The sequence below is a fragment of the Pelobates fuscus genome, chromosome 10 (assembly GCF_036172605.1).
Source record: "Pelobates fuscus isolate aPelFus1 chromosome 10, aPelFus1.pri, whole genome shotgun sequence".
In the NCBI taxonomy this organism is placed as follows: domain Eukaryota; kingdom Metazoa; phylum Chordata; class Amphibia; order Anura; family Pelobatidae; genus Pelobates; species Pelobates fuscus.
In genome coordinates, this window is record NC_086326.1 from 143,422,498 (window position 1) to 143,449,659 (window position 27,162).

Sequence of the window (27,162 nt, forward strand, 5' to 3'; positions counted from 1 at the left end):
GTATTCTTTTTAATGGTGTGTATGTATGCCTGTGTGTACCGGTCTGTGTACCTGTTCATGACTGTGTGTTTATGTCTTTCTACATCTCTGTGTCTGTATGACTCCCTGGTTGTGTCAGTGTGTGCCTGCCTGAATGCGGCCATCTTGCGTGTGTGTGTGTGTGTGTGTGTGTGTGTGTATCTCTGTGAGTGTGTCAAGAGGTGTATCTGGCAAGGGTTATGGGGTAGGAATTGAGGAGGGGCCAAGAGTGGGTCTTTGGGGAAGAGATCAATAAATTATTTTTGGGCTTACATCCTGGTGTTTTTTGAACCTAGCAATGCCCCTACTAATTAATAATCCGTCTACAATAACACCAAATAAATTACATTGGTTACAGTACTAGATTTTCTTCTGAACATCTGGGGCTTATGCAGTTTCAACAAATGGTATTTAAATGATAGCCATTTAGAAAATATATTTGTGGTCGGTTAATATCGTATTGTGAAATACCTTGTGATTGGAATTAAGTCGGTGTGATGTGCCAGAACCGACGTAGGGGGTAGGCCTGTAAAAGAGGGCCCCCCGAATGGATTGTATAAGAGGGAGAGGTGGGTGGGGTGAACAGCGTGCGTACGGCAAGGTAGGAAGGGGGGAGTAGCGTTTATATAGTAACGCTAACTCCTCCCACAAATACAGGCCTTCGGCCTTAAACTTGTGGTCGGTTAATATCAGATTGTGAAATACCTTGTGATTGGAATTAAGTCGGTGTGATGTGCCAGAACCGACGTAGGGGGTAGGCCTGTAAAAGGGGGCAAAAGTAAATGCAAAAAACACACTTATTGCAATATAATTATCCCATGAGATTTGTTTGCCTTACCTCTTATCCGTTAGGAATGTTTCTGTATAACGTTGCTGATTCCAATGACTAATTATTATGTATACCGGCGTACTGCTACTGGATGCTGTACTTGTTGATAGGATGTTCTAAATAGGAGCCAGAGGTCTCAACTGTCAGGGTACCTGAAGCCTCTACCTCTAAGAGAGGTAGAGACTTAGAAGTTTATCCGTCCGGACGGCATGTCTCCTCGGTTCCTCGCGGTTCACCCGGTCTTGCAAACGCCGGCCGCGAGGGAGCCACTTCCTTTTATAGCAGGAGGCTCAGAGGCCGACGTCATGACGCCAACCCGGAACACCCTGTCACTCAAATCAGTGGAGACGAATCAGGACTCGCCGGAGGCGTGTCTTCTCTCCCTAATCAGCATACTTAACAGTGGCTATCTCATTTACTCATTGCCCTGTCGTGGTTCTATTCCGCCTAGTCACACAGTGCTTTGTTATTCTCTTGTCTTTTGGTTCCGACCCGGCTTTGTTATTTACTCTCCTGTCTTTCTGTTATCCTTGACCCGGCTTGTCTCTCGCTTACCTGTCTTCTCGTTCCCTCGACCTCGGCTTGTCTCTGACCATTCTATCGTAGTTATACGTTAAGTCCGGCCATTCTAAGGACCGGTATACGTATCTGCTACTCTTTGTACTCTGCGTGTTGGATCCCCGACCCGATCCTGACATTACGACAGGGCCCTGGATCCAAATTGTCAGCTTGGTTCTCCTGATCCTAGGTTTGACGCCATGGATCATAGGATGGATCAGATGGCTCTAGCACTACAGGCGCTGCTGTCTCGTCCTATTAATCCACCTGAAGAGATGCGTAATATGTCTGCTTCTTCTGTGGGTCCAGGGCTAGAGGTAGCTACTGTCGGTGCTTCTTCCCGAGTTACCCCACCTGTACGTTATGCTGGTTCTCCTGAAAGGTGTCGTGGCTTTTTGAACCAGATTAGTATTCATTTCGAACTACAGCCTCGTTCATACCCTACTGATAGGGCAAAAGTGGGATTTATTATTACCTTACTCATTGAGAAAGCTCTGAGATGGGCTAATCCGTTGTGGGAGAATGATAACCCATTAGTCTATAACTATAATGCCTTTGTAGCTGCTTTTAAAAGAACTTTTGATCCCCCTGGCAGGAGGGTCAATGCAGCCAGATTACTGTTGCGCCTTAGACAAGACAACCAAACACTTGTGGATTACGCACTAGAGTTCAGGTCTTTGGCGGCAGAGGTAAAATGGAATGAACAGGCCTATATAGACGTATTCTTAAATGGATTATCTGATGTAATACTTGATGAGGTAGCGACAAGAGAGCTTCCCGAGAATCTAGAGGACTTAATTTCCTTTATCTCTCGTATTGACGAACGTCTAAGGGAGAGACAAAATACTCGAGATAGAACCGGTAAATCTTCCTTTACACTAGCACCATCATTTCAAATTTCTGAAACCAAAAATCCACAGGTTTCAGAACCTATGCAGTTAGGCCTTACTCGTCTATCAGAGGAGGAGAGACAGTACAGGAGAAGGGAGGGACTGTGTATGTATTGTGGGGCCAGAGGTCATGTACGTTTGAGCTGTCCCAGTCGTCCGGGAAACGCTCGCACCTAAGTTTCTCTAGAGGACAGACCTTGGGTGTTTCGATTTTGTCCTCTACTCATAACTACAAAGAACATAGACTCCTATTACCGGTCTCTTTAACTTGGGAGAAGGGAACTTTAGAGACTATGGCATTGATAGACTCCGGCGCTGCTGAGAGTTTTATCGACCAAGAGTTTCTCACCAAACACACTATCCCATCCCAGTTAAGGAAGACACCCTTGGCTGTTGAAGCCATTGATGGTAGACCTTTAGTTGAGCCTGTGATTTTCCGGGAGACCATACCTCTTTACTTAACTACTGGTATTCTACACAAGGAGGAAATATCCCTACTACTCATTTCATCTCCTTCTGTTCCCATAGTCCTGGGATACTCCTGGCTTAAGAGACATAACCCCGTTATAGATTGGAGATCAGGGGAGATAGTTTCGTGGGGTCAGGATTGTCAAGAGAATTGTTTAAAGAAAGTGTCACCTCTTTGTAGTGTCAACTCATTTAATAACGCTACCGACTCTACCAAAGTACAGATACCGTCCCTGTATCAAGATTTAAAGGCAGTATTTGACAAAGGAAAGGCTGATACCTTACCACCACATAGGCCTTTTGATTGCAAAATTAATTTACTTTCTGGTACCATGCCCCCCAGGGGTCATGTATACCCTTTGTCTACGAATGAAAACTTAGTTCTAGAGGAGTATATTCGTGAGAACCTAGACAAGGGGTTCATTAGAAGATCCTCCTCTCCTGCTGGGGCTGGATTTTTTTTTGTTAAAAAGAAGGATGGTTCTTTAAGACCCTGCATTGACTACCGAGGTCTTAACAAGATAACCATCAGAAATGTATATCCGATTCCCTTGATCACCGAGCTTTTTGATCGATTAAAAAGTTCTAAAATTTTCACTAAGTTAGACCTTAGAGGTGCTTATAATTTGGTGAGAATTCACGACGGTGACGAGTGGAAAACTGCATTCAATACTCGATATGGGCACTATGAGTATACTGTAATGCCTTTTGGTCTCTGCAATGCCCCGGCGGTCTTTCAGGATCTTATTAATGAGGTTCTTAGGGAGTTTCAAGATGACTGTGTGATTGTATACCTTGATGATATACTTATACATTCCAGGGATATTGAGACTCACCACGGACAAGTCAGAAGGGTTTTACACAAACTCCTTCAGCATGGCTTATACTGCAAACTAGAGAAATGCAGCTTTGACCAATCACAAACTACCTTTCTTGGTTATGTGATTTCTGGGGAAGGGTTTGAAATGGACCCGGAGAAGCTCCAATCCATATTAGATTGGCCTTTACCTAAGGGTCTCAAGGCTATCCAGAGATTTATTGGTTTCTCCAATTACTACAGACGTTTCATTAAGGGATACTCCTCTATCATTGCTCCCATCACCAATATGACCAAACAAGGGGCTGACACTAAGAATTGGTCTACTGAAGCACTTCTGGCTTTTAAGACACTCAAGGAGCTGTTTGCTTCCGCACCAATTTTAGTTCACCCTGATACTACACTACCTTTCCTACTCGAAGTTGACGCTTCTGAGACAGGTATAGGTGCTGTTCTGTCCCAAAGGTTGGGTGTAGATAAACCATTACATCCTTGTGGATACTTTTCCAAAAAGTTGTCAGGTACTGAAAGCAGATATGACATTGGTGACAGGGAACTACTAGCGGTTATAATGGCCTTGAAGGAGTGGAGACATTTATTGGAGGGTACTTTGCATCCTGTTACTATTTTGACAGATCATAAAAACTTGTCCTATATTGGAGAGGCTAAACGACTATCATCTAGACAGGCTCGTTGGTCCATATTTCTCACTCACTTCAACTACGTACTCACATATAGGCCAGGTTCTAAGAATTCTAAAGCCGACGCCTTATCTCGCCAGTATGAACCTGCTGCCGTATCTGAGCCGGTTTTGTCCTCTATAGTACCCAAGTGTAACATTATTGCTAACACTACTCTCAAAGTCCATTCTCCGCTACTTGATCAGATAAGGAGCTTGCAGCATCTGGCACCTAGACTGACTCCGGCTTCCAGACTTTTCGTTCCTCCTGAACTCCAATTGGAGCTCTTACAGTGTCTTCACGAGAGTAAGGTGGTCGGTCATCCGGGTGTTCGCAAGACGTATTCTTTGATCTCCAAAGATTTCTGGTGGCCTTCGCTACGGAAGGATATTAAGGATTTTATCGGAGTTTGTGTGGTCTGTACTAAAACTAAATTACCGCATTCGCTTCCTTGTGGTCTTCTGCAGCCTCTGGAAATTCCTGGCAAACCTTGGTCCTGTGTGGCAATGAACTTTATTGTGGATTTGCCTGTTTCTAAAAAGCACACTGTTATCCTCACCGTAGTCGATAGGTTTACCAAGATGGCACATTTCGTACCGTTGCCTAAACTCCCGACTTCTCCTGAATTGGCGGAAATCTTTGCTAAAGAAATTTTTCGCTTGCATGGGATTCCCTCGGAGATCACTTCTGATAGAGGCTCCCAATTTGTTTCACGCTTTTGGAGATCATTCTGTTCTCAATTAGGCATCAAATTGAATTTTTCCTCCACCTATCATCCTCAGTCCAACGGAGCTGCCGAGCGTACCAACCAGAAGATTGAGCAATACCTACGTTGTTTTGTTTCCGAACACCAGGACGATTGGGTCGGTTTGATTCCTTGGGCGGAGTTTGCGCACAACAATCTCGTTTGTGACTCTACGCATTCAAGCCCCTTCTTCATGAACTATGGCTTTCACCCATCTATTCTTCCCTCGGTTTCTCCTTCCCAAGGAGTGCCGTCGGTTGATGTCCATGTGGCCAATTTGAGGAAGTTGTGGGATCAGACTCGACAGATTCTTCTACACAATTCTATGCTGGTTAAGAAACATGCTGACAAACGTAGAAGGGCGGCTCCGAATTTTGTTCCAGGCGATAGAGTTTGGTTGAGTACTAGGAATATTCGCCTTAAAGTTCCTTCCATGAAATTCGCTCCTCGTTATATTGGTCCCTACAGGATCTTGACTCGAATTAATCCAGTGGCGTATCGTCTAGCTCTCCCAGCCGCTTTACGCATCCCAAACTCCTTTCACGTGTCATTGCTGAAACCTCTAATCTGTAACAGATTCTCCTCCACAATCGCCCCTCCGCGCCCTGTTCAGGTGGAGGGTCAGGAGGAGTATGAGGTTAACTCCATTATTGATTCTCGTGTCTCCCGGGGGAGAGTACAATATTTGGTTAACTGGAGGGGTTATGGTCCTGAGGAGAGGAGTTGGGTACCACAAGAGGATGTTCATGCTCCTCACCTTCGCAGGGCATTTCACTCCCGCTTTCCATCTCGCCCCGGCTCCTTCCGCCCGGTGGGCGTATCTGAGAGGGGGGGTACTGTCAGGGTACCTGAAGCCTCTACCTCTAAGAGAGGTAGAGACTTAGAAGTTTATCCGTCCGGACGGCATGTCTCCTCGGTTCCTCGCGGTTCACCCGGTCTTGCAAACGCCGGCCGCGAGGGAGCCACTTCCTTTTATAGCAGGAGGCTCAGAGGCCGACGTCATGACGCCAACCCGGAACACCCTGTCACTCAAATCAGTGGAGACGAATCAGGACTCGCCGGAGGCGTGTCTTCTCTCCCTAATCAGCATACTTAACAGTGGCTATCTCATTTACTCATTGCCCTGTCGTGGTTCTAGTCCGCCTAGTCACACAGTGCTTTGTTATTCTCTTGTCTTTTGGTTCCGACCCGGCTTTGTTATTTACTCTCCTGTCTTTCTGTTATCCTTGACCTGGCTTGTCTCTCGCTTACCTGTCTTCTCGTTCCCTCGACCTCGGCTTGTCTCTGACCATTCTATCGTAGTTATACGTTAAGTCCGGCCATTCTAAGGACCGGTATACGTATCTGCTACTCTTTGTACTCTGCGTTTTGGATCCCCGACCCGATCCTGACATCAACCTAATCTAATGCAAGGAGTATTAATGTAGAACCGCATTTAGAAGTAGTTAGCGGAATATTTAGTGGATCAATTGTCTTGATTGTCTGGTTTGAATGTTGTTGTGACATGAGGTAGTGTCTGTGCCTTCTTAATTCCCTTGAGGAGACATGACTTGCCAGTCTGATTAGCTGTGAGCGTGAAGTTGTAGGGCCCCGGAACCCTTGGAAGGTTAAAGGCACAGAGGTTTAACCCCTTAAGGACACAACTTCTGGAATAAAAGGGGAATCATGACAGAATATTTCCATCATGTGTCCTTAAGTGGTTAAGACCGGGTATGTGTGGTACGGATGCTGTTTATGGAGTCTGATACTGCCTGGAATTCCCATCTGTGGATGTATATAATTGTAGAGTGATGAAGCAACTATTTTTACCTTGATCACTTATGTTAAGCATTTAGGAGGACGGGGTATGGTTTGGAAGTCTTGTCAGAATGTGTTGTAGTATTTCTGATTGGTATAGTGCGATAGTGTGTGGCAAAAAATTTAGAAAAGACTACAAGTTGATCGGTATGCCTGTGGCTGTTGTGTTCCACTGAGTCTTGGAAGAATGTCACGACTCTGTCGTATGTATCTTAGTGCAAATGAATAATGCTATAGGTGATAACTTGTTGTCGAGCCCCAATAGCCGGGTGACCGGATGGGGATGCTGAAATGCGGATTATGCTCGAGTGTTGTCAGTTGGGTGAGGTACGAGACCGAGTGTCTCTTGGACAGTAAACCCTAATAGTTATGTAAATGCTGCAATCCCTTTTCCGATGTTGCCTTCTTAGGACATACTGAAAAAGAATATGACAACAACAATGAACTGATTAACAACAATACGGTTAAGTAATATAGAACTGGCTGGCTAACTAGTGCTGAAGCAAAAAGCTCTCTACCCCGTGACAAGTGAGGCCCTGCTAGTTGCCAAGCGGCTGGTGAGAGGCTCTACCTATGATTTGGGCTTGGGGCTCGAGCCACTAGCGTGGTGGCGGCCTCTCGGTGACAGTAAAAGATCCAAAACGTGTGGCCATGTCAGGTGAGGCCCTAACTATAAACCCGATAGGTGGGTGAATGCAAGGCTCTAACTATGATTTGGTCCGAGGGGCGAAGATCTCTGTGTTGAGATTAGGGAGCTGGCCTTGCGGGACCAACTACGTTGTACAGCTAAGGCCAGCTCCTAACCCTAGATAGCCAGTTCTCTGACCCTACACGGGGGCTTGATAAGGGGGTAACGTAACGTGCTTGACACACCCAAGTTGTGGTTAATGATAGGTACCTGGAGATTCCCAGTCGGAGAAAGAGAAAAAGAAGGGAGGGAAAAGGAGGAAGACAGAAGAGGAAAGAAACTGTAGTTGAGGGAAAGAAAATTATATGCAGTATAGTGCAGTTCTTGGAGATATAGCTGATAGTACAGTATCCTTAGACCCTGATAGTACCTGACGGAGAGAGGATGGTGAAATTAGCAAGGTAGTGAGTAATAGGACGAATGTTATGGATAGTGAGTTTGAATGAACGTATGACGAGTTGTTCAGTGAAGCTGTGGCCTGACGAGGCAAGGCAGGAATCAAGCCCCTGTACACGAATACCCAATCGTGTAACAACATGGCCTTGTAGAGGCATTTTTTGGAATGCGAACGAAAAACGTATTTATATATATACCTGATAGAAACAGGCGACAATCATGAACCAGTAATTTGTCTAATGGTAGCAGATGACAATATGGAACAACAATAGTAATTTGCAAAACTAATGTATAACTTATTTTTTTCTTTTTTATTAAAGTTTGGGCTGCGTGGAGGTACAGGTGATTTCAATTAGGAAACTGCAGTCTGAGTCAGACAATAGGCAGCTGTTGAGGAGAATAGCTCTCAACATATTCAGGCAGCCACATTATACTCCAAACTAACTGCTAATATAATTCGAACATAAGGCTTATCACACTCAGCTGCTGTATAAAATCTGCCTTACATGGTGCTGATTGTGATGGGAGTGGTGATCCATAGCTGGTTTAGAGAATGTACTTTTATTGAGCTTCTGATATGCCATATACATATGCAGTAAGGTTGATTTAAAAACTCCAATCACAATCAGGTATTTGCCGGGCTCCTGATATTAAATCTACCCCCGCCGTGATTGTGTTCTGCCTGGAAGGAGAGCTCTGAGCGTGCTCTGTGTGTGGGTGCCACAGATCAGCCGCCTGTGAGATACACTGTATTGATGTGATATGGCAGGCTGGGTGATGTCCTGACTGCTGTTAACGGCAGAGACATGGGGGGGGGGTTAATATGCTGCCCGTTCTGGCAGTTTCATGAACACAGGCTCAAGCTGGGGAAATGGGAGGCAGATGAGAAACCAACATAAAATTACACACACACACACACTGCCTGTCAGAGATTGACAAGCACTGACTGAGAAATATACTGTCAGGATATTTATATCGGCAGACATTTTGTGCTAAAATAGAAATTAAAAGTGTATATTGTCAGAGTCACTCAGAACAGAGCAGACTCCATTTTGCTTTCTACAGGCAAGACAAAGACACACAATTTCTATCCTTTCTGTAACACTAGCCACTGAGCCTGAGCTAAGGAATGCATTATATAAACAAGCCAAGTGATAAGCAAGGATACAGGGGGATGGAATGCTCTGGCTAAATGTTAATGGAAGAGAAATAATTTTTAGCACAGACACTAATGACAGAGAAGACAAGTAATTAATTTTACTTTCTAAATTTTACAAGGTCCCATTGTAATTAAGGGGTGAAATTTAGTTTACAACTGTCAGTTTTAGAAATTACAACAGGAATTGTCGACGCACTGTCTGGAGAAAATCCAAAGAAACGCTTTGAACTGACAGCAAGTTTAAGTTATGATGGTTATTTTAGATAAGCTAAATGATGTCAAAATCGTCATAAGGAAAAGTTAACTCTATGGACCAAATACCTAAATTGCAATCTGCAGGTTGACCACACCTTCAGTTTCCTATTGGCCTTATCAACTAATGACGTACAGAGAATCTGGCCCTTTAAAAGTTAGGACAAAGGGAAGAGAGAGTTAGTTGAAGTTGGAGTTGGAGATTTCAGATTCGGACATGCAGAGAGATCCATGACAGATATTCACTCTTGGACCAACTCAAGAAACACTCCTGGACACTTAGAATTTTACTCTTACTTTCTAAGCAACACTATTTTTTTTTACTATTACTTACATACCTCCATACAACCAATCATACACGCATTCAAGTTCCTGGGACTACTTACTCATCTGATGAGAACATCTACTTAACTGGTAATTATGCTGGTTTTATTTAATTAATCTAAATTAATTAAAAATCTAATAGCATGATATATGACTGGATAAATCACGGTCAGATTTCAATATTTAGAAATCTTAGTTAACTATAGTTATAAACATTCCATTCTGCAGGTGGAATTAAGAATAATTATATATCAATGTGATATTATCACGTGTTAGCATACCGATGTTTTTATCCAGGTGTGTTGATTTGCTCTAATTAAGATAAGATATCTTTTTAGGCAAATTAAAATTCGGCTTATAGAATCTGGTAGATTATTCTTATTGGATGGTTCCAGGAAATGATTAACCCCTTAAGTCCGGAGGGCGTACTATTACGTCCTTTTAAAAGCGGCTCTAAACGCCGCCGGACGTAATAGTACGCCCTCCGGTTTTTAGTAACTTACCCGGTCGCCGGCGGTCCCACGCCGGCGATCGCGGTTGGGGGGACTCCCAGGGAGCCCCCCCGCGGCACATCTTCCTCCTCCGGTCCCTCCCGGTCATGTGAGAGTGAGGTCCTTGTGAGGACCTCACAATCACATGGCCGGTATAGCTGGCTCAGGCATTGCCAGCAGGGGGACCAACTGTAATGACAGTTGGTCCCCCTGCTGGCTGAAAATAAAATAAAAATAATGTTAAAAGTGTAAAAAAAAAAATGTATACTTAGATCATATATATATATATATTATATATATATGATCTAAGTATATATATACACATATACATACACACACATACACCGTCTAGGTGTATTTTAATATTAATATATATATAATTATATATATATATTAATATAAAATTACACGTAGACTGATACTGATTAAATATATATATAATTATTGTTATATATATATTTATAAATAATATAAAAAAATAAATATGTAAATACGTAAAAAAATAAAATAAAATAAATAATTAAAAATAAAATATTAAAAAATATATAGATGTGTTTTATTTCGTTCTAACTGTATTGTGATATTAATATATATATATTTATATCAAAATACACGTAGAACGAAATAATATATATATCTATATACATAAATATATACGTATATATCACTATATATATACCTATATATAAATAAAAATATAAAAAAAAAATATATATATATATACACGTATATATACACATATGTATATATATACATATATTAATTCTACACATATATTTATGTAATAATTTTACATAATTAGGTATCCTAATTAATTACAATTAGCGGGACCTGCCTGACCACCCATGCCGAAAGTATAGGGAATTTAATTTGCTAGCACTATATTTAACCCTATAACTTTCCAAGACACCATAAAACCTGTACATGGGGGGTACTGTTTTACTCGGGAGACTTCGCTGAACACAAATATTAGTGTTTCAAAACAGTAAAATGTATTACAACGATGATATTTTAAGTAAAAGTGACGTTTTTTGCATTTTTCACGCACAAACAGCACTTACAGGGACGATATTATTGCTGCAATACTTTTTACTGTTTTGAAACACAAATATTTGTGTTCAGCGAAGTCTCCTGAGTACAACAGTACCCCTCATGTACAGGTTTTATGGTGTTTTCAAAAATTACAGCGTCAAATATAAGGCTTGTGTTTAATTTTTTTCACATTAAAATTCGCCAGATTGCTTACGTTGCCTTTATGACCCTATGGTAGCCCAAGAATGAAAATTACCCCTATGATGGCATACCATTTGCAATAGTAGACAACCAAAGGTATTGCAAATGGGGTATGTCCAGTCTTTTTTAGTAGCCACTTAGTCACAAACACTGGCCAAAATTGGCGTTTTTTGCATTTTTCACACACAAACAAATACGAACGCTAACTTTGGCCAGTGTTTGTGACCAAATGGCTACTAAAAAAGACTGGACATCGCTTATTTGCAATACCTTGGGTCGTCTACTATTGCAAATGGTATGCCATTATTGGTGTAAATTTAATTCCTGGGCTACTATACAGTCTCAAAGGCAACGTAACCAATCTGGCGAATTTCAATTTCAAATGTAACACGCTATATTTGACCCTGTAACTTCCCAAAACACCATAAAACCTGTACATAGGGGGTACTGTTTTACACGTGAGACTTTGCTGAATACAAATATGTGTATTTTATTGCAGTAAAAGCAAACAGTATTATGACATTGACAGTTAAAATGTTATGTAGAACGAAAAAAATAAAAAAAAATCTTATTTTGTCCCATTTTTTTCATATTAAATTATGTTTCATAGCTAAATATTTGATATTAAATGAAAGCCCTGTTTCCCCTGAATAAAATGATATATAATAAGGGGGGGTGCATTTAATATGAAAGAGGTGAATTACGGTTGGACAGACATATAGCGCAAATGCCAGGTTTTGTTTACCTTTTGTTTCGTTCACAACTTGTACATTTGGCTGCGGTGTTAAGGGGTTAATGAGCTGGTTTTAATGTTATTTTAATTAAAAATTACATGAGAATAAGATATTTTATGCCTAGGAGGATCTAGCCAGCATTGAAAGGGTTACTCAGTTGATCTAACAGTTAGCTATGGTTTTGACTTTTCGCTGGAAGTTTCTGTCTGTGAAGCACCCTTATAAATCTTGTCTTTACAGTTGATGCTGTAGCTTTGTAATGTGTTAGCCATTGGAACATGTTTTAACATAGCCATTGTATTGCATACTTATGTTATACTAAATATTCAATGATTATTATCATGCATGCTGCCTAATATTATTATTATTTTATTTGTCACAATAAATTATATCTATTTTTATAACAAATTGTGATTTTATTTGTATGGAATACATTTCACTTACATGATAACGATCTCTAAGATCTAAGAGAATTGAAATAGTGGGCAATTCTCGACCGTTTAAAATTATCATCCCATAAATATCCCCACAATACGTACAGCAAAGATTGTCATGGAGGTACAGAACAGCCTTTATTATCGGTAAGTCCTGCCAGTGGGAAGTTGATAACTCAAGTATGATTGAATATTTTATTTTAAATACCGTATTTATCGGCGTATAACACGCACTTTTTTCCCCTGAAAATAGGGGGAAAATCGTGGGTGCGTGTTATACGCCGATATCCCATAATTACTTACCTGTCCTGAAGCGTGGGCCGGCTTCACAGCGCGCACCGCGGTACAGGAACTTTAATTTAAGGTTCCGGTTTCCGGCGGGACTGAAAGGAAGTGTGCACACTATTGTGCACACTTCCTTTCAGTCCCGCCGGAAACCGGAACCTTAAATTAAAGTTCCTGTACCGCGGTGCGCGCTGTGAAGCCGGCCCACGCTTCAGGGCAGGTAAGTAATTATGGGAGGGGAGGAAAGTACACTATGGGAGGGGAGGGGAGGGGGAGGAAAGTACACTATGGGAGGGGAGGGGAGGGGGAGGAAAGTACACTATGGGAGGGGAGGGGGAGGAAAGTACACTATGGGAGGGGAGGGGGAGGAAAGTACACTATGGGAGGGGAGGGGGAGGAAAGTACACTATGGGAGGGTAATGGGGGAAGTACACTATGGGAGGGGGAGGAAAGTACACTATGGGAGGGGAGGGGGGGGAAAGTACACTATGGGAGGGGAGGGGGGGGAAGTACACTATGGGAGGGGAGGAGGGGGAAATACTATGGGAGGGGAGGGGGGGAGAATACTATGGGAGGGGAGGGGGGGAGAATACTATGGGAGGGGAGGGGGGGAGAATACTATGGGAGGGGAGGGGGGAGAATACTATGGGAGGGGGGGAGAATACTATGGGAGGGGGGGAGAATACTATGGGAGGGGGGAGAATACTATGGGAGGAGGGGGGAGAATACTATGGGAGGAGGGGGGAGAATACTATGGGAGGAGGGGGGGAATACTATGGGAGGAGGGGGGGAATACTATGGGAGGAGGGGGGAATACTATGGGAGGAGGGGGGAATACTATGGGAGGGGGGGGAGAATACTATGGAAAGGGGGGGGGACACTATGGGATGAGGGGGGAATACTATGGCATGAGGGGGGGGGAATACTATGGCATGAGGGGGGAAATTTCCTGGAATTTCTTTCTAAAAATGAGGTGCGTGTTATACGCCTGTGCGTGTTATACGCCGATAAATACGGTAATTCACAGTAATTAGTGCACCCAGTGAATTGCAGCATCCTAATATAAATATAGAAATATAAACATATATCTCTAACTACCTCATTCAAATGAATCGCACACGTTTGATAAGGGACTCAATATGTAGGGGTTAAGAGGTAAATGGACTTTATAATTATTAATCAGGCAGGGTGAAGCTAACTTGTAACATAGCTTGTGTAAATGAATATTGTAACGGCGTTCGCCAGTTCTAATTCATACAAGTGTTTTAGTTCGTGTCAACAAAAAGAGGGGGAAAGAAAAGAAAAAACGTATAATATGATCGGAAATTGTCGAACGGCAAATAGCCCGATCGTGGCTATTTGCTGATTACCTTGGCGTTCCTATGTTTGCACGAAGGGAGGAACGGGGAGGACGCCGGGACCGGAAGAGCGGTGAATGAGGACCGGAAGTTCGTCTGTCACTGAGATGAGGTGTGTGTATGGCAAGGTAGGAAGGGGGGAGTAGCGTTTATATAGTAACGCTAACTCCTCCCACAAATACAGGCCTTCGGCCTTAAACATATCATTGAATGAGGTGGTAATTTATGTGTTTCAAGATTTTAAAGGTTAGATTTTCAATATTCATTATTTACCAGATTATTCTGCAGAGCTATTGTTCCAGATTCAGTAACTATATTAATAAATGTTTATGATTTTTGCATGATAGTTTTGTATCTGCTAATCATATGCCAGCATTTCCCATTTACAGTTTTAAGTAATCCCAGTGATATTGAGTGATTTATAACCCAGTCATCTCCCAAAAGTAGACCTTCCCAGTCCAAGATGTCTGAGTGTCTCACTCACATTCCATAGACCGAATATCTCACACTCAGCACATGGACAGGACGTGTTTCACTCACACTCAGCACATGGACAGGACGTGTTTCACTCACACTCAGTACATGGACAGGACGTGTCTCACTCACACTCAGCACATGGAGTGGACGTGTCTCACTCACGCTCAGCACATGGAGTGGACCTGTTTCACTCACACTCAGCACATGGAGTGGACGTGTCTCACTCACACTCAGCACATGGAGTGGACGTGTTTCACTCACACTCAGCACATGGAGTGGACGTGTTTCACTCACACTCAGCACATGGAGTGGATGTCACGAACGCACCATACTCCAAGAGTGTGCGTGACATAGTTGTGGTGGTGAAAGGGTTAAAGTACACTATTTGTCTTCACTAGACCGGAAATAATGACAAAATCCTTTTTTTTAACACCACCCACACTTAAACAGAATAATATAACTATTACTATTTTAACGCTGCCACCACCAAGACAATTTATAAATGGGGTGCCTTGGCCCCCCAGGTAAATCAACAATAAAACCCACCAAATATTACTTAGTACAATATTTAAGGAATTACAAAAATACTAACTAGTCTCTTCAGGTAATGTGATTCTTAACCAGACAAAGGCAGAACTTAATAAATGAATGTTTATTATGAACAAAGAATAGTCACAGTGCATATAACAATATATGATAAACAAGTTATTTATACCAACAATAGATAAAAACAAAAAGGATAAAATACAGAAGTCCTAATTACCGTATATACTCGAGTATAAGCCGAGTTTTTTAGCACATTTTTTGTGCTAAAAAAACCCAACTCGGCTTATACTCGAGTCAATAGTCTGTATTATGGCAATTTGCATTGCCATAATACAGACTGGGGGCTGTGGGGGCTGCAAAGAGCGTTACTTACCTGTCCTGCAGCTCCTGTCAGCTCTCTCCTCCTCCGCGCCGTCAGTTCAGCACCTCGGTCAGCTCCCAGTGTAAATCTCGCGAGAGCCGCGGCTCTCGCAAGACTTACACTGGGAGCTGACAGAGGGAGCTGCACGGACGGCGCGGAGGAGGAGAGAGCTGACAGGAGCTGCAGGACAGGTAAGTTACAGCTCTGCCAGCCCCCCTCTCCCCCCCACTGAACTGCCAATGCTGGACCACCAGGGAAGGAGAGCCCCCTCCCTGCCATATATCAAGCAGGGAGGGGGGACGAAAAAAAATAATTAGTAATAATAAAAAAATTATAATAATTAAATAATAAATAATACAATAATAATAATAATTAACTTAAATAAATAAAAATAATAAATAATAATAAAAAAAAATTAAAATAATAAAAAAAATAAAAAAATAAAAATTGCCCACCCCACCAAGGCTCTGCAACACACACACACACACACACAAACACTGCATTCATACACACACACTGCACTCATACACACACACACACACACTGCACTCATACTCACACTGCATTCATATACACACACTGCACTCATACACACGCTGCACTCATACACTCACACTGCATTCATACACACACACTGCACTCATACACACGCTGCACTCATACACACGCTGCATTCATACACTCACGTTGCATTCATACACTCACACTGCATTCATACACTCACACTGCATTCATACACTCACACTGCATTCATTATACACACACTGTAAATAAATATTCAATTAATATATTTTTTTTAGGATCTAATTTTATTTAGAAATTTACCAGTAGCTGCTGCATTTCTCACCCTAGTCTTATACTCGAGTCAATAAGTTTTCCCAGTTTTTTGGGGTAAAATTAGGGGCCTCGGCTTATATTCGGGTCGGCTTATACTCGAGTATACTGTAGCGGAGTAGCAGTATAATCACGGTATCTCCGCTGGTAGTCAGGAAAAAGCAGGTAAAACACAGGCAGCGTAAGAATAATCCCTCTTCCCCAAGGACTAGACGTCACCCAGTCTGGGAGCCAACTGACCTCTGTGGGGGTCCCAGCTTCAAAAGATGTAACCCCTGTTGACCTCAGCAATAGCATCTCTGTAATTTGTGCCATTTACTGCACAAACTACATTAAAGGATAATATTCCAAGGGTGTAATAATGAATAATACACCCTTGCCGTGACAGTGGACGTGTCTCACTCATACTCAGCACATGGACAGGATGTGTCTCACTCACACTCAGCACATGGACAGGACGTGTGTCACTCACGCTCAGCACATGGAGGGGACCTGTTTCACTCACACTCAGGACATGGTGTGGACGTGTCTCACTCACACTCAGCACATGGACAGGATGTGTCTCACTCACACTCAGCACATGGACAGGACGTGTGTCACTCACGCTCAGCACATGGAGGGGACCTGTTTCACTCACACTCAGGACATGGAGTGGACCTGTCTCACTCACACTCAGCACATGGAGTGGACCTGTCTCACTCACACTCAGCACATGGAGTGGACGTGTGTCACTCACACTCAGCACATGGAGTGGACGTGTGTCACTCACACTCAGCACATGGAGTGGACGTGTCTCACTCACACTCAGCACATGGAGTGGACGTGTCTCACTCACACTCAGCACATGGAGTGGACGTCTCACTCACACTCAGCACATGGAGTGGACGTGTCTCACTCACACTCAGCACATGGAGTGGACGTGTCTCACTCACACTCAGCACATGGAGTGGACCTGTCTCACTCACACTCAGCACATGGAGTGGACCTGTCTCACTCACACTCAGCACATGGAGTGGACCTGTCTCACTCACACTCAGCACATGGAGTGGACGTATCTCACTCACACTCAGCACATGGAGTGGACCTGTCTCACTCACCCTCAGCACATGGAGTGGACCTGTTTCACTCACACTCAGCACATGGAGTGGACCTGTCTCACTCACACTCAGCACATGGAGTGGACCTGTCTCACTCACACTCAGCACATGGAGTGTACGTGTCTCACTCACACTCAGCACATGGAGTGGACCTGTTTCACTCACACTCAGCACATGGAGTGGACGTGTCTCACTCACACTCAGCACATGGAGTGGACGTCTCACTCACACTCAGCACATGGAGTGGACGTGTCTCACTCACACTCAGCACATGGAGTGGACATGTCTCACTCACACTCAGCACATGGACAGGACATGTCACTCACACTCAGCACATGGAGTGGACCTGTTTCACTCACACTCAGCACATGGAGTGGACGTGTCTCACTCACACTCAGCACATGGAGTGGACCTGTCTCACTCACACTCAGCACATGGAGTGGACCTGTCTCACTCACACTCAGCACATGGAGTGGACCTGTCTCACTCACACTCAGCACATGGAGTGGACGTATCTCACTCACACTCAGCACATGGAGTGGACCTGTCTCACTCACACTCAGCACATGGAGTGGACCTGTCTCACTCACACTCAGCACATGGAGTGGACCTGTCTCACTCACACTCAGCACATGGAGTGTACGTGTCTCACTCACACTCAGCACATGGAGTGGACCTGTTTCACTCACACTCAGCACATGGAGTGGACCTGTCTCACTCACACTCAGCACATGGAGTGGACATGTCACTCGCACTCAGCACATGGAGTGTACGTGTCTCACTCACACTCAGCACATGGAGTGGACGTGTTTCACTCACACTCAGCACAGGGAGTGGACCTGTCTCACACACACTCAGCACATGGAGTGGACCTGTCTCACTCACACTCAGCACATGGAGTGGACCTGTCTCACTCACACTCAGCACATGGAGTGGACCTGTTTCACTCACACTCAGCACATGGAGTGGACCTGTCTCACTCACACTCAGCACATGGAGTGGACCTGTCTCACTCACACTCAGCACATGGAGTGGACGTGTTTCACTCACACTCAGCACATGGAGTGGACGTGTCTCACTCACACTCAGCACATGGAGTGGACGTGTTTCACTCACACTCAGCACATGGAGTGGACCTGTCTCACTCACACTCAGCACATGGAGTGGACCTGTCTCACTCACACTCAGCCCATGGAGTGGACCTGTCTCACTCACACTCAGCACATGGCGTGGACCTGTCTCACACACACTCAGCACATGGAGTGGACCTGTCTCACTCACACTCAGCACATGGAGTGGACCTGTCTCACTCACACTCAGCACATGGAGTGGACCTGTCTCACTCACACTCAGCACATGGAGTGGACCTGTCTCACTCACATCCCAATCCATCTCTAGGTAAACGGGAGATCTGCCCTCATCCAAGATGGCCGCTCACTAACTAATTCGCTCACTGTGACATCACAGATGATTTTCCTGTCACCATGGCAACTAGCTAGCGTTTGGTGCGCGCGCAGTCCGACTTCCGTTCGCGAGCCAGACTACACAGCAGACACCGGAAGTAATGCTAAGGGTCACGTGTGTCAGAGTTTGGGGAGAAACAGCTCAGAGCCCGGTGTGTATTGAATTAAATATATTATATTATTATTATTATAATAATATACTGTGTATTATATGGAGATTATTATTATTATATACTGTGTATTATATGGAGAATATGATTATATACTGTGTATTATATGGAAAATATTATTATACACTGTGTATTATATGGAGAATATTATTATTATAATATATTGTGTATTATATGGAGAATATTATTATTATATACTGTGTATTATATGGAGAATATTATTATTATATACTGTGTATTATATGGAGAATATTATTATTATATACTGTGTATTATATGGAGAATATTATTATTATATACTGTGTATTATATGGAGAATATTATTATTATATACTGTGTATTATATGGAGAATATTATTATTATATACTGTGTATTATATGGAGAATATTATTATTATATACTGTGTATTATATGGAGAATATTATTATTATATACTGTGTATTATATGGAGAATATTATTATTATATACTGTGTATTATATGGAGAATATCATATATTATATACTGTGTATTATATGGAGAATATTATATATTATATACTGTGTATTATATGGAGAATATTATATATTATTATATATTGTGTATTATATGGAGAATATTATTATTATATACTGTGTATTATATGGAGAATATTATATATTATTATATACTGTGTATTATATGGAGAATATTATTATTATATACTGTGTATTATATGGAGAATATTATATATTATTATATACTGTGTATTATATGGAGATTATTATTATTATATACTGTGTATTATATGGAGAATATGATTATATACTGTGTATTATATGGAAAATATTATTATATACTGTGTATTATATGGAGAATATTATTATTATTATAATATATTGTGTATTATATGGAGAATATTATTATTATAATATATTGTGTATTATATGGAGAATATTATTATTATATACTGTGTATTATATGGAGAATATTATTATTATATACTGTGTATTATATGGAGAATATTATTATTATATACTGTGTATTATATGGAGAATATTATTATTATATACTGTGTATTATATGGAGAATATTATTATTATATACTGTGTATTATATGGAGAATATTATTATTATATACTGTGTATTATATGGAGAATATTATTATATACTGTGTATTATATGGAGAATATCATATATTATATACTGTGTATTATATGGAGAATATTATATATTATATACTGTGTATTATATGGAGAATATTATATATTATTATATATTGTGTATTATATGGAGAATATTATATATTATTATATACTGTGTATTATATGGAGAATATTATTATTATATACTGTGTATTATATGGAGAATATTATATATTATTATATACTGTGTATTATATGGAGAATATTATTATTATATACTGTGTATTATATGGAGAATATTATTTTATACTTTGTATTATATGGAGAATATTATTGTTATATACTGTGTATTATATGGAGAATATTATATATTATATACTGTGTATTATATGGAGAATATTATTATTATATACTGTGTATTATATGGAGAATATTATTATTATATACTGTGTATTATATGGAGAATATTATTATTATATACTGTGTATTATATGGAGAATATTATTATTATATACTGTGTATTATATGGAGAATATTATATATTATTATATACTGTGTATTATATGGAGAATATTATTATATGGAGAATATTATTATTATATACTGTGTATTATATGGAGAATATTATTTTATACTGTGTATTATATGGAGAATATTATTATTATATACTGTGTATTATATGGAGAATATTATTTTATACTTTGTATTATATGGAGAATATTATTATTATTATATACTGTGTATTATATGGAGAATATTATATATTATATACTGTGTATTATATGGAGAATATTATTTTATACTGTGTATTATATGGAGAATATTATTATTATATACTGTGTATTATATGGAGAATATTATATATTATATACTGTGTATTATATGGAGAATATTATTATTATATACTGTGTATTATATGGAGAATATTATATACTGTGTATTATATGGAGAATATTATTTTATACTGTGTATTATATGAAGAATATTATTATTATATACTGTGTATTATATGGAGAATATTATATATTATATACTGTGTATTATATGGAGAATATTATTATTATATACTGTGTATTATATGGAGAATATTATATATTATATACTGTGTATTATATGGAGAATATTATATATTATATACTGTGTATTATATGGAGAATATTATTATTATTATATACTGTGTATTATATGGAGAATATCATATATTATATACTGTGTATTATATGGAGAATATTATATATTATTATATACTGTGTATTATATGGAGAATATTATTTTATACTGTGTATTATATGGAGAATATTATTATTATATACTGTGTATTATATGGAGAATATCATATATTATATACTGTGTATTATATGGAGAATTATTATATACTGTGTATTATATGGAGAATATTATTTTATACTGTGTATTATATGGAGAATATTATTATTATATACTATGTATTATATGGAGAATATTATATATTATATACTGTGTATTATATGGAGAATATTATTATTATATACTGTGTATTATATGGAGAATATGATTATTATATACTGTGTATTATATGGAGAATATTATATATTATATACTGTGTATTATATGGAGAATATTATTATTATTAAATACTGTGTATTATATGGAGAATATTATATATTATTATTATTATTATATACTGTGTATTATATGGAGAATATTATATATTATTATATACTGTGTATTATATGGAGAATATTATATATTATTATATACTGTGTATTATATGGAGAATATTATATATTATTATTATATACTGTGTATTATATGGAGAATATTATTATTATATACTGTGTATTATATGGAGAATATTATTATTATTAAATACTGTGTATTATATGGAGAATATTATATACTGTGTATTATATGGAGAATATTATATATTATTATTATTATTATATACTGTGTATTATATGGAGAATATTATATATTATTATATACTGTGTATTATATGGAGAATATTATATATTATTATATACTGTGTATTATATGGAGAATATTATATATTATTATTATATACTGTGTATTACATGGAGAATATTATATTATATACTGTTCTTTATTTTTTATGTTTATAGACCTAACTTAAAATATACTATAATTCTCTAATTTCAGATTTGATAGTTTCTACATCTCCTAAGCAAGAACCAATCCAATTATGACAGCATTTGATTAAACCATAATAATGGAGAAAGACCGAAATAAGAGGACCAAGGGTATCTTGGATTTAACCCTGGAGATCATCTACCTGCTGACTGGAGAGGTGAGGGATTCTGGGTAATGTCATTATGGAGATCATCTACCTGCTGACTGGAGAGGTGAGGGATTCTGGGTAATGTCACCATGGAGATCATCTACCTGCTGGCTGGAGAGGTGAGGGATTCTGGGTAATGTCACCATGGAGATCATCTACCTGCTGGCTGGAGAGGTGAGGGATTCTGGGTAATGTCATTATGGAGATCATCTACCTGCTGACTGGAGAGGTGAGGGATTCTGGGTAATGTCATTATGGAGATCATCTACCTGCTGGCTGGAGAGGTGAGGGATTCTGGGTAATGTCACCATGGAGATCATCTACCTGCTGGCTGGAGAGGTGAGGGATTCTGGGTAATGTCACCATGGAGATCATCTACCTGCTGACTGGAGAGGTGAGGGATTCTGGGTAATGTCATTATGGAGATCATCTACCTGCTGGCTGGAGAGGTGAGGGATTCTGGGTAATGTTATTATGGAGATCATCTACCTGCTGCCTGGAGAGGTGAGGGATTCTGGGTAATGTCATTATGGAGATCATCTACCTGCTGACTGGAGAGGTGAGGGATTCTGGGTAATGTCATTATGGAGATCATCTACCTGCTGACTGAAGAGGTGAGGGATTCTGGGTAATGTCACCATGGAGATCATCTACCTGCTGGCTGGAGAGGTGAGGGATTCTGGGTAATGTCACCATGGAGATCATCTACCTGCTGACTGGAGAGGTGAGGGATTCTGGGTAATGTCATTATGGAGATCATCTACCTGCTGGCTGGAGAGGTGAGGGATTCTGGGTAATGTCATTATGGAGATCATCTACCTGCTGACTGGAGAGGTGAGGGATTCTGGGTAATGTCACTATGGAGATCATCTACCTGCTGACTGGAAAAGTGAGGGATTCTGGGTAATGTCAGTATGGAGATCATCTACCTGCTGACTGGAGAGGTGAGGGATTCTGGGTAATGTCACCATGGAGATCATCTACCTGCTGACTGGAGAGGTGAGGGATTCTGGGTAATGTCACTATGGAGATCATCTACCTGCTGACTGGAAAAGTGAGGGATTCTGGGTAATGTCAGTATGGAGATCATCTACCTGCTGGCTGGAGAGGTGAGGGATTCTGGGTAATGTCACTATGGAGATCATCTACCTGCTGACTGGAAAAGTGAGGGATTCTGGGTAATGTCAGTATGGAGATCATCTACCTGCTGGCTGGAGAGGTGAGGGATTCTGGGTAATGTCATTATGGAGATCACATACCTGCTGACTGGAGAGGTGAGGGATTCTGGGTAATGTCATTATGGAGATCATCTACCTGCTGACTGGAGAGGTGAGGGATTCTGGGTAATGTCAGTATGGAGATCATCTACCTGCTGGCTGGAGAGGTGAGGGATTCTGGGTAATGTCACCATGGAGATCATCTACCTGCTGACTGGAGAGGTGAGGGATTCTGGGTAATGTCACCATGGAGATCATCTACCTGCTGACTGGAGAGGTGAGGGATTCTGGGTAATGTCATTATGGAGATCATCTACCTGCTGACTGGAGAGGTGAGGGATTCGGAAGATTTCAGTCATATATATTTAAATCAGTGGATTTGGTATAGATGTTAAGAAAGAGGAGAGGAGTTAAAGGCACACTGTAGGGTGATGAACACAATCCTGTATTGCTGGCCCTATAGTGTTAACCCCCCATTTAGGTGGCTTTCCCCCCCTTCAGCCCCCTGGAAAAGGTGTAAACCACCTTATTTCCAGCGCTGTGCGGGTTCGCTAACGCTGTCCCCGTCCCTGGTCCACCTCCTTGGTAACATCATTGGAATTGCAGATTTTTAGCCAATCCAATGCTTTCCCATAGGGAGAGCGTTGGATTGGCTGAAATCGGCAAGGAGGCGGGGCCAAATGCTGTTTTAGCCAATCAGCACCTCCTCATAAAGGAAAATTGCATGGGGACACTGAACGGCAGTGCTGCCTACTCTGTAGCACTGAGCCAGGAAGCCCTTCCAGTGGCCATCTGAGGAGTGGCCACTCGGGGGCAATGTAAACACTGCCTTTTCTCTGAAAAGGCAGTGTTTGCATTAAAATGCCTGCAGGCAATGATTATACTCACCAAAAAAACTACATTAAGCTGTAGTTGTTCTGGTGACTATAGTGTCCCTTTAAGAATTGAAGTTATCACTCTTAATGTCTTGTAGTAAATATAGATAACATGGGTTATATAGATTTTAGTTTATAAATAGGAAACTATAAAATGAGAAAAGAAAACAAGTTTAGAAGTAACTAAATGAGTGGAGATATGCATTACATAAAGGAAATGTGTGTTTATGAGAGAACATTTTTCTCTCACTGTTTAGGACTATATGGTAGTGAAGAAGCCTAATCAGTCTGTCACACAGAGCATCAGCCCCATTTTGTCACAAGGCTCCAAAAGTATTCTCTCCCCACCTCGTTCACTGATCCGTGAGAGTAACAATGACAAGAAGATCCTGGAACTGACCAATCAGATCATCCACCTGCTGACTGGAGAGGTGAGGCTGCTGGGAATGGGACATTATACAGTAAAATGAAGGGATGTTCCTGGATGGTGACTGTATCTTTGTGTGTGTCAGGTTCCTATAAGGTGTGAGGATGTCACTGTCTATTTCTCCATGGAGGAGTGGGAGTATCTAGAAGGACACAAAGATCTCTATAACGACATGATGATAGAGTATCACCAGATCCTCCACTCACTGGGTAAGAGAAGGTTACATCACCATGTTCAGTGTTTATAATATCAAGCAAGAAGGGTCCACTCATTAAGTCTGATGTATTTATCTCAGAAGTAATTTACCAGCTTTTAATGTGTTTTCTTCCATTAGGTAAATCTGTACCCGATGGATTCCATGCCCTTCTTTCTGTGCCCAATTATGGAGCCAAAGATGAAGCTGTGATTAAAAAGTATGATTCAGAAAAATGTCTGAAATTCAACAAACCAAGAAAAAAACCAACTAAATCAGTAACATATGTGTCACAAGGATCGCCTATATATGGTGATGGAAAATTCACAAACACGGACGACAACGAAATTACAGAACATAGAGTGACGCATTCTCCTCATTCTATGGAGAAATCAGTTTCATGTGAAGAAGTAAATACGACAGAGACTGACATTCATACACCCACAGAACGTACACAGACAGAAAATCCATCTACTCCTATTAAAGAGGAATCGTCCTCATGTGAGGGACATTTCCCAGACCTGGACATTCATACATCCACAGAGCCTACACAGACTGAGTACTTACTTACCCCTATTAAGGAAGAGCCAACATCATATGAAGAGGCACATTTCAATGCTATGGACCCTTATGCATCCACAGAAAATACACAGGCAGAATATACATCCACTCAAATTAAGGAGGAAACAGTATTACATGACCAGGGAAATTGTAATGTTACAGAACGTACATTGATGGAGGATGCATTTACTTATATTGAAGGATATTTAAATTCACCGAGGATTCCTTCTAAGAAATACTTATCGGAATATAGAAATCTGGATTATATTAATCATAACTTAATTAAATCTCCCATATACAGACATAGACCAAAAGGTTTTTGCAAAAATTCTGCACTTGTAAAACATCATTCTGTTTGTACAGAAAACAAGCCGGCTTCTTCGGAAACAGGAAAAGTCATCTTATCTGAGTCTGATCTCATTCTACATGAGAAGAATCACAGAGAAAATAAACATTTGTCATGTTCTGGAAGTGGGGATCACTTTTTAAATCTTTTTAAACATCAGAGCATTCACACAGGGGAACAGCTGTTCTCATGCTTAGAATGTGGGAAGTCATTTAACGTAAGGCATACTCTTCTTAGGCATCAGAGGATTCACACGGGTGAGAAACCATTTAAATGCACTGAATGTGGGAAATGTTTTAACTTGAAGCATAATCTTACAACGCATCAGAAAATTCACACTGGAGAAAAACCATTTATATGCAGTGAATGTGGGAAATGCTTTAACAAAAAGTCTAGTCTCATTAGGCATCAGAAGGTTCATACAGGAGAAAAACAATTTAAATGCACTGAATGTACAAGGTCTTTTAGCCTAAAACGCAATCTTATTGCGCATCAGAGGATTCACACAGGTGATTTATCCATTAACATGCAGTAGATGTGGTTTATCTTAGTCACACAGTTTGACTCACGGTTCTTAGTGGTTAGAAGCCATTCTCATCTAATATTTATATAGTAATATACTCATAAACTAACATAAGTTCATTCAGTCTGAAACAAACTAGCGAAAACATACGACTTTTAAAAATCTTTTTCTGGTTTTGTAGTATTTTATTTTGTATTATTATGAAAATTTAATTACAGTGATCGAAGTGATGAAGACGTACATTATTTACAATAAAGACCTATTGTGTTGATGGCATTTAAACATACATACATACATACATGCACAACAATGTAAACTTTGAATAAAACATGGAGCCTCGACTTGTAACTTTAGATAAAACCCTGCATTCCTGGGAACAAATGGTGGGTCAGTAGGTTATGTATTTAGAACAGGAGTAGGCAACATTTGGCACTCCCGATGTTTTGGACTACATCTCCCATAATGCTGGCAAAGCATTGGAGTGCCAAAAGTTGCCTAGCCCTGTATTAGAAAGTCTGCAATCATCATGGATCAT

The 27,162-nt window shown here is 40.3% G+C and overlaps 1 protein-coding gene across 1 annotated transcript; it reads left to right on the forward strand.

The window, feature by feature from the left end:
• The first annotated feature begins 24,840 nt into the window (after positions 1–24,840).
• LOC134574837 (oocyte zinc finger protein XlCOF7.1-like) lies at positions 24,841–26,639 on the forward strand. The gene is made up of 3 exons (XM_063433897.1): positions 24,841–25,008; positions 25,090–25,213; positions 25,339–26,639. The coding sequence occupies exons 1-3, from the start codon at positions 24,841–24,843 to the stop codon at positions 26,637–26,639; spliced, it is 1,593 nt and encodes a 530-aa protein (XP_063289967.1).
• Positions 26,640–27,162: the final 523 nt, after the last annotated feature.

Bases quoted from the DNA above. Each gene is read 5' to 3' on its own strand.
- LOC134574837 (XM_063433897.1), top strand. From the start codon at position 24,841: ATGGTAGTGAAGAAGCCTAATCAGTCTGTCACACAGAGCATCAGCCCC. The intron at 25,009-25,089 runs GTGAGGCTGCTG...TGTGTGTGTCAG, and splicing joins TCCACCTGCTGACTGGAGAG to GTTCCTATAAGGTGTGAGGA. The intron at 25,214-25,338 runs GTAAGAGAAGGT...TTCTTCCATTAG, and splicing joins CCAGATCCTCCACTCACTGG to GTAAATCTGTACCCGATGGA.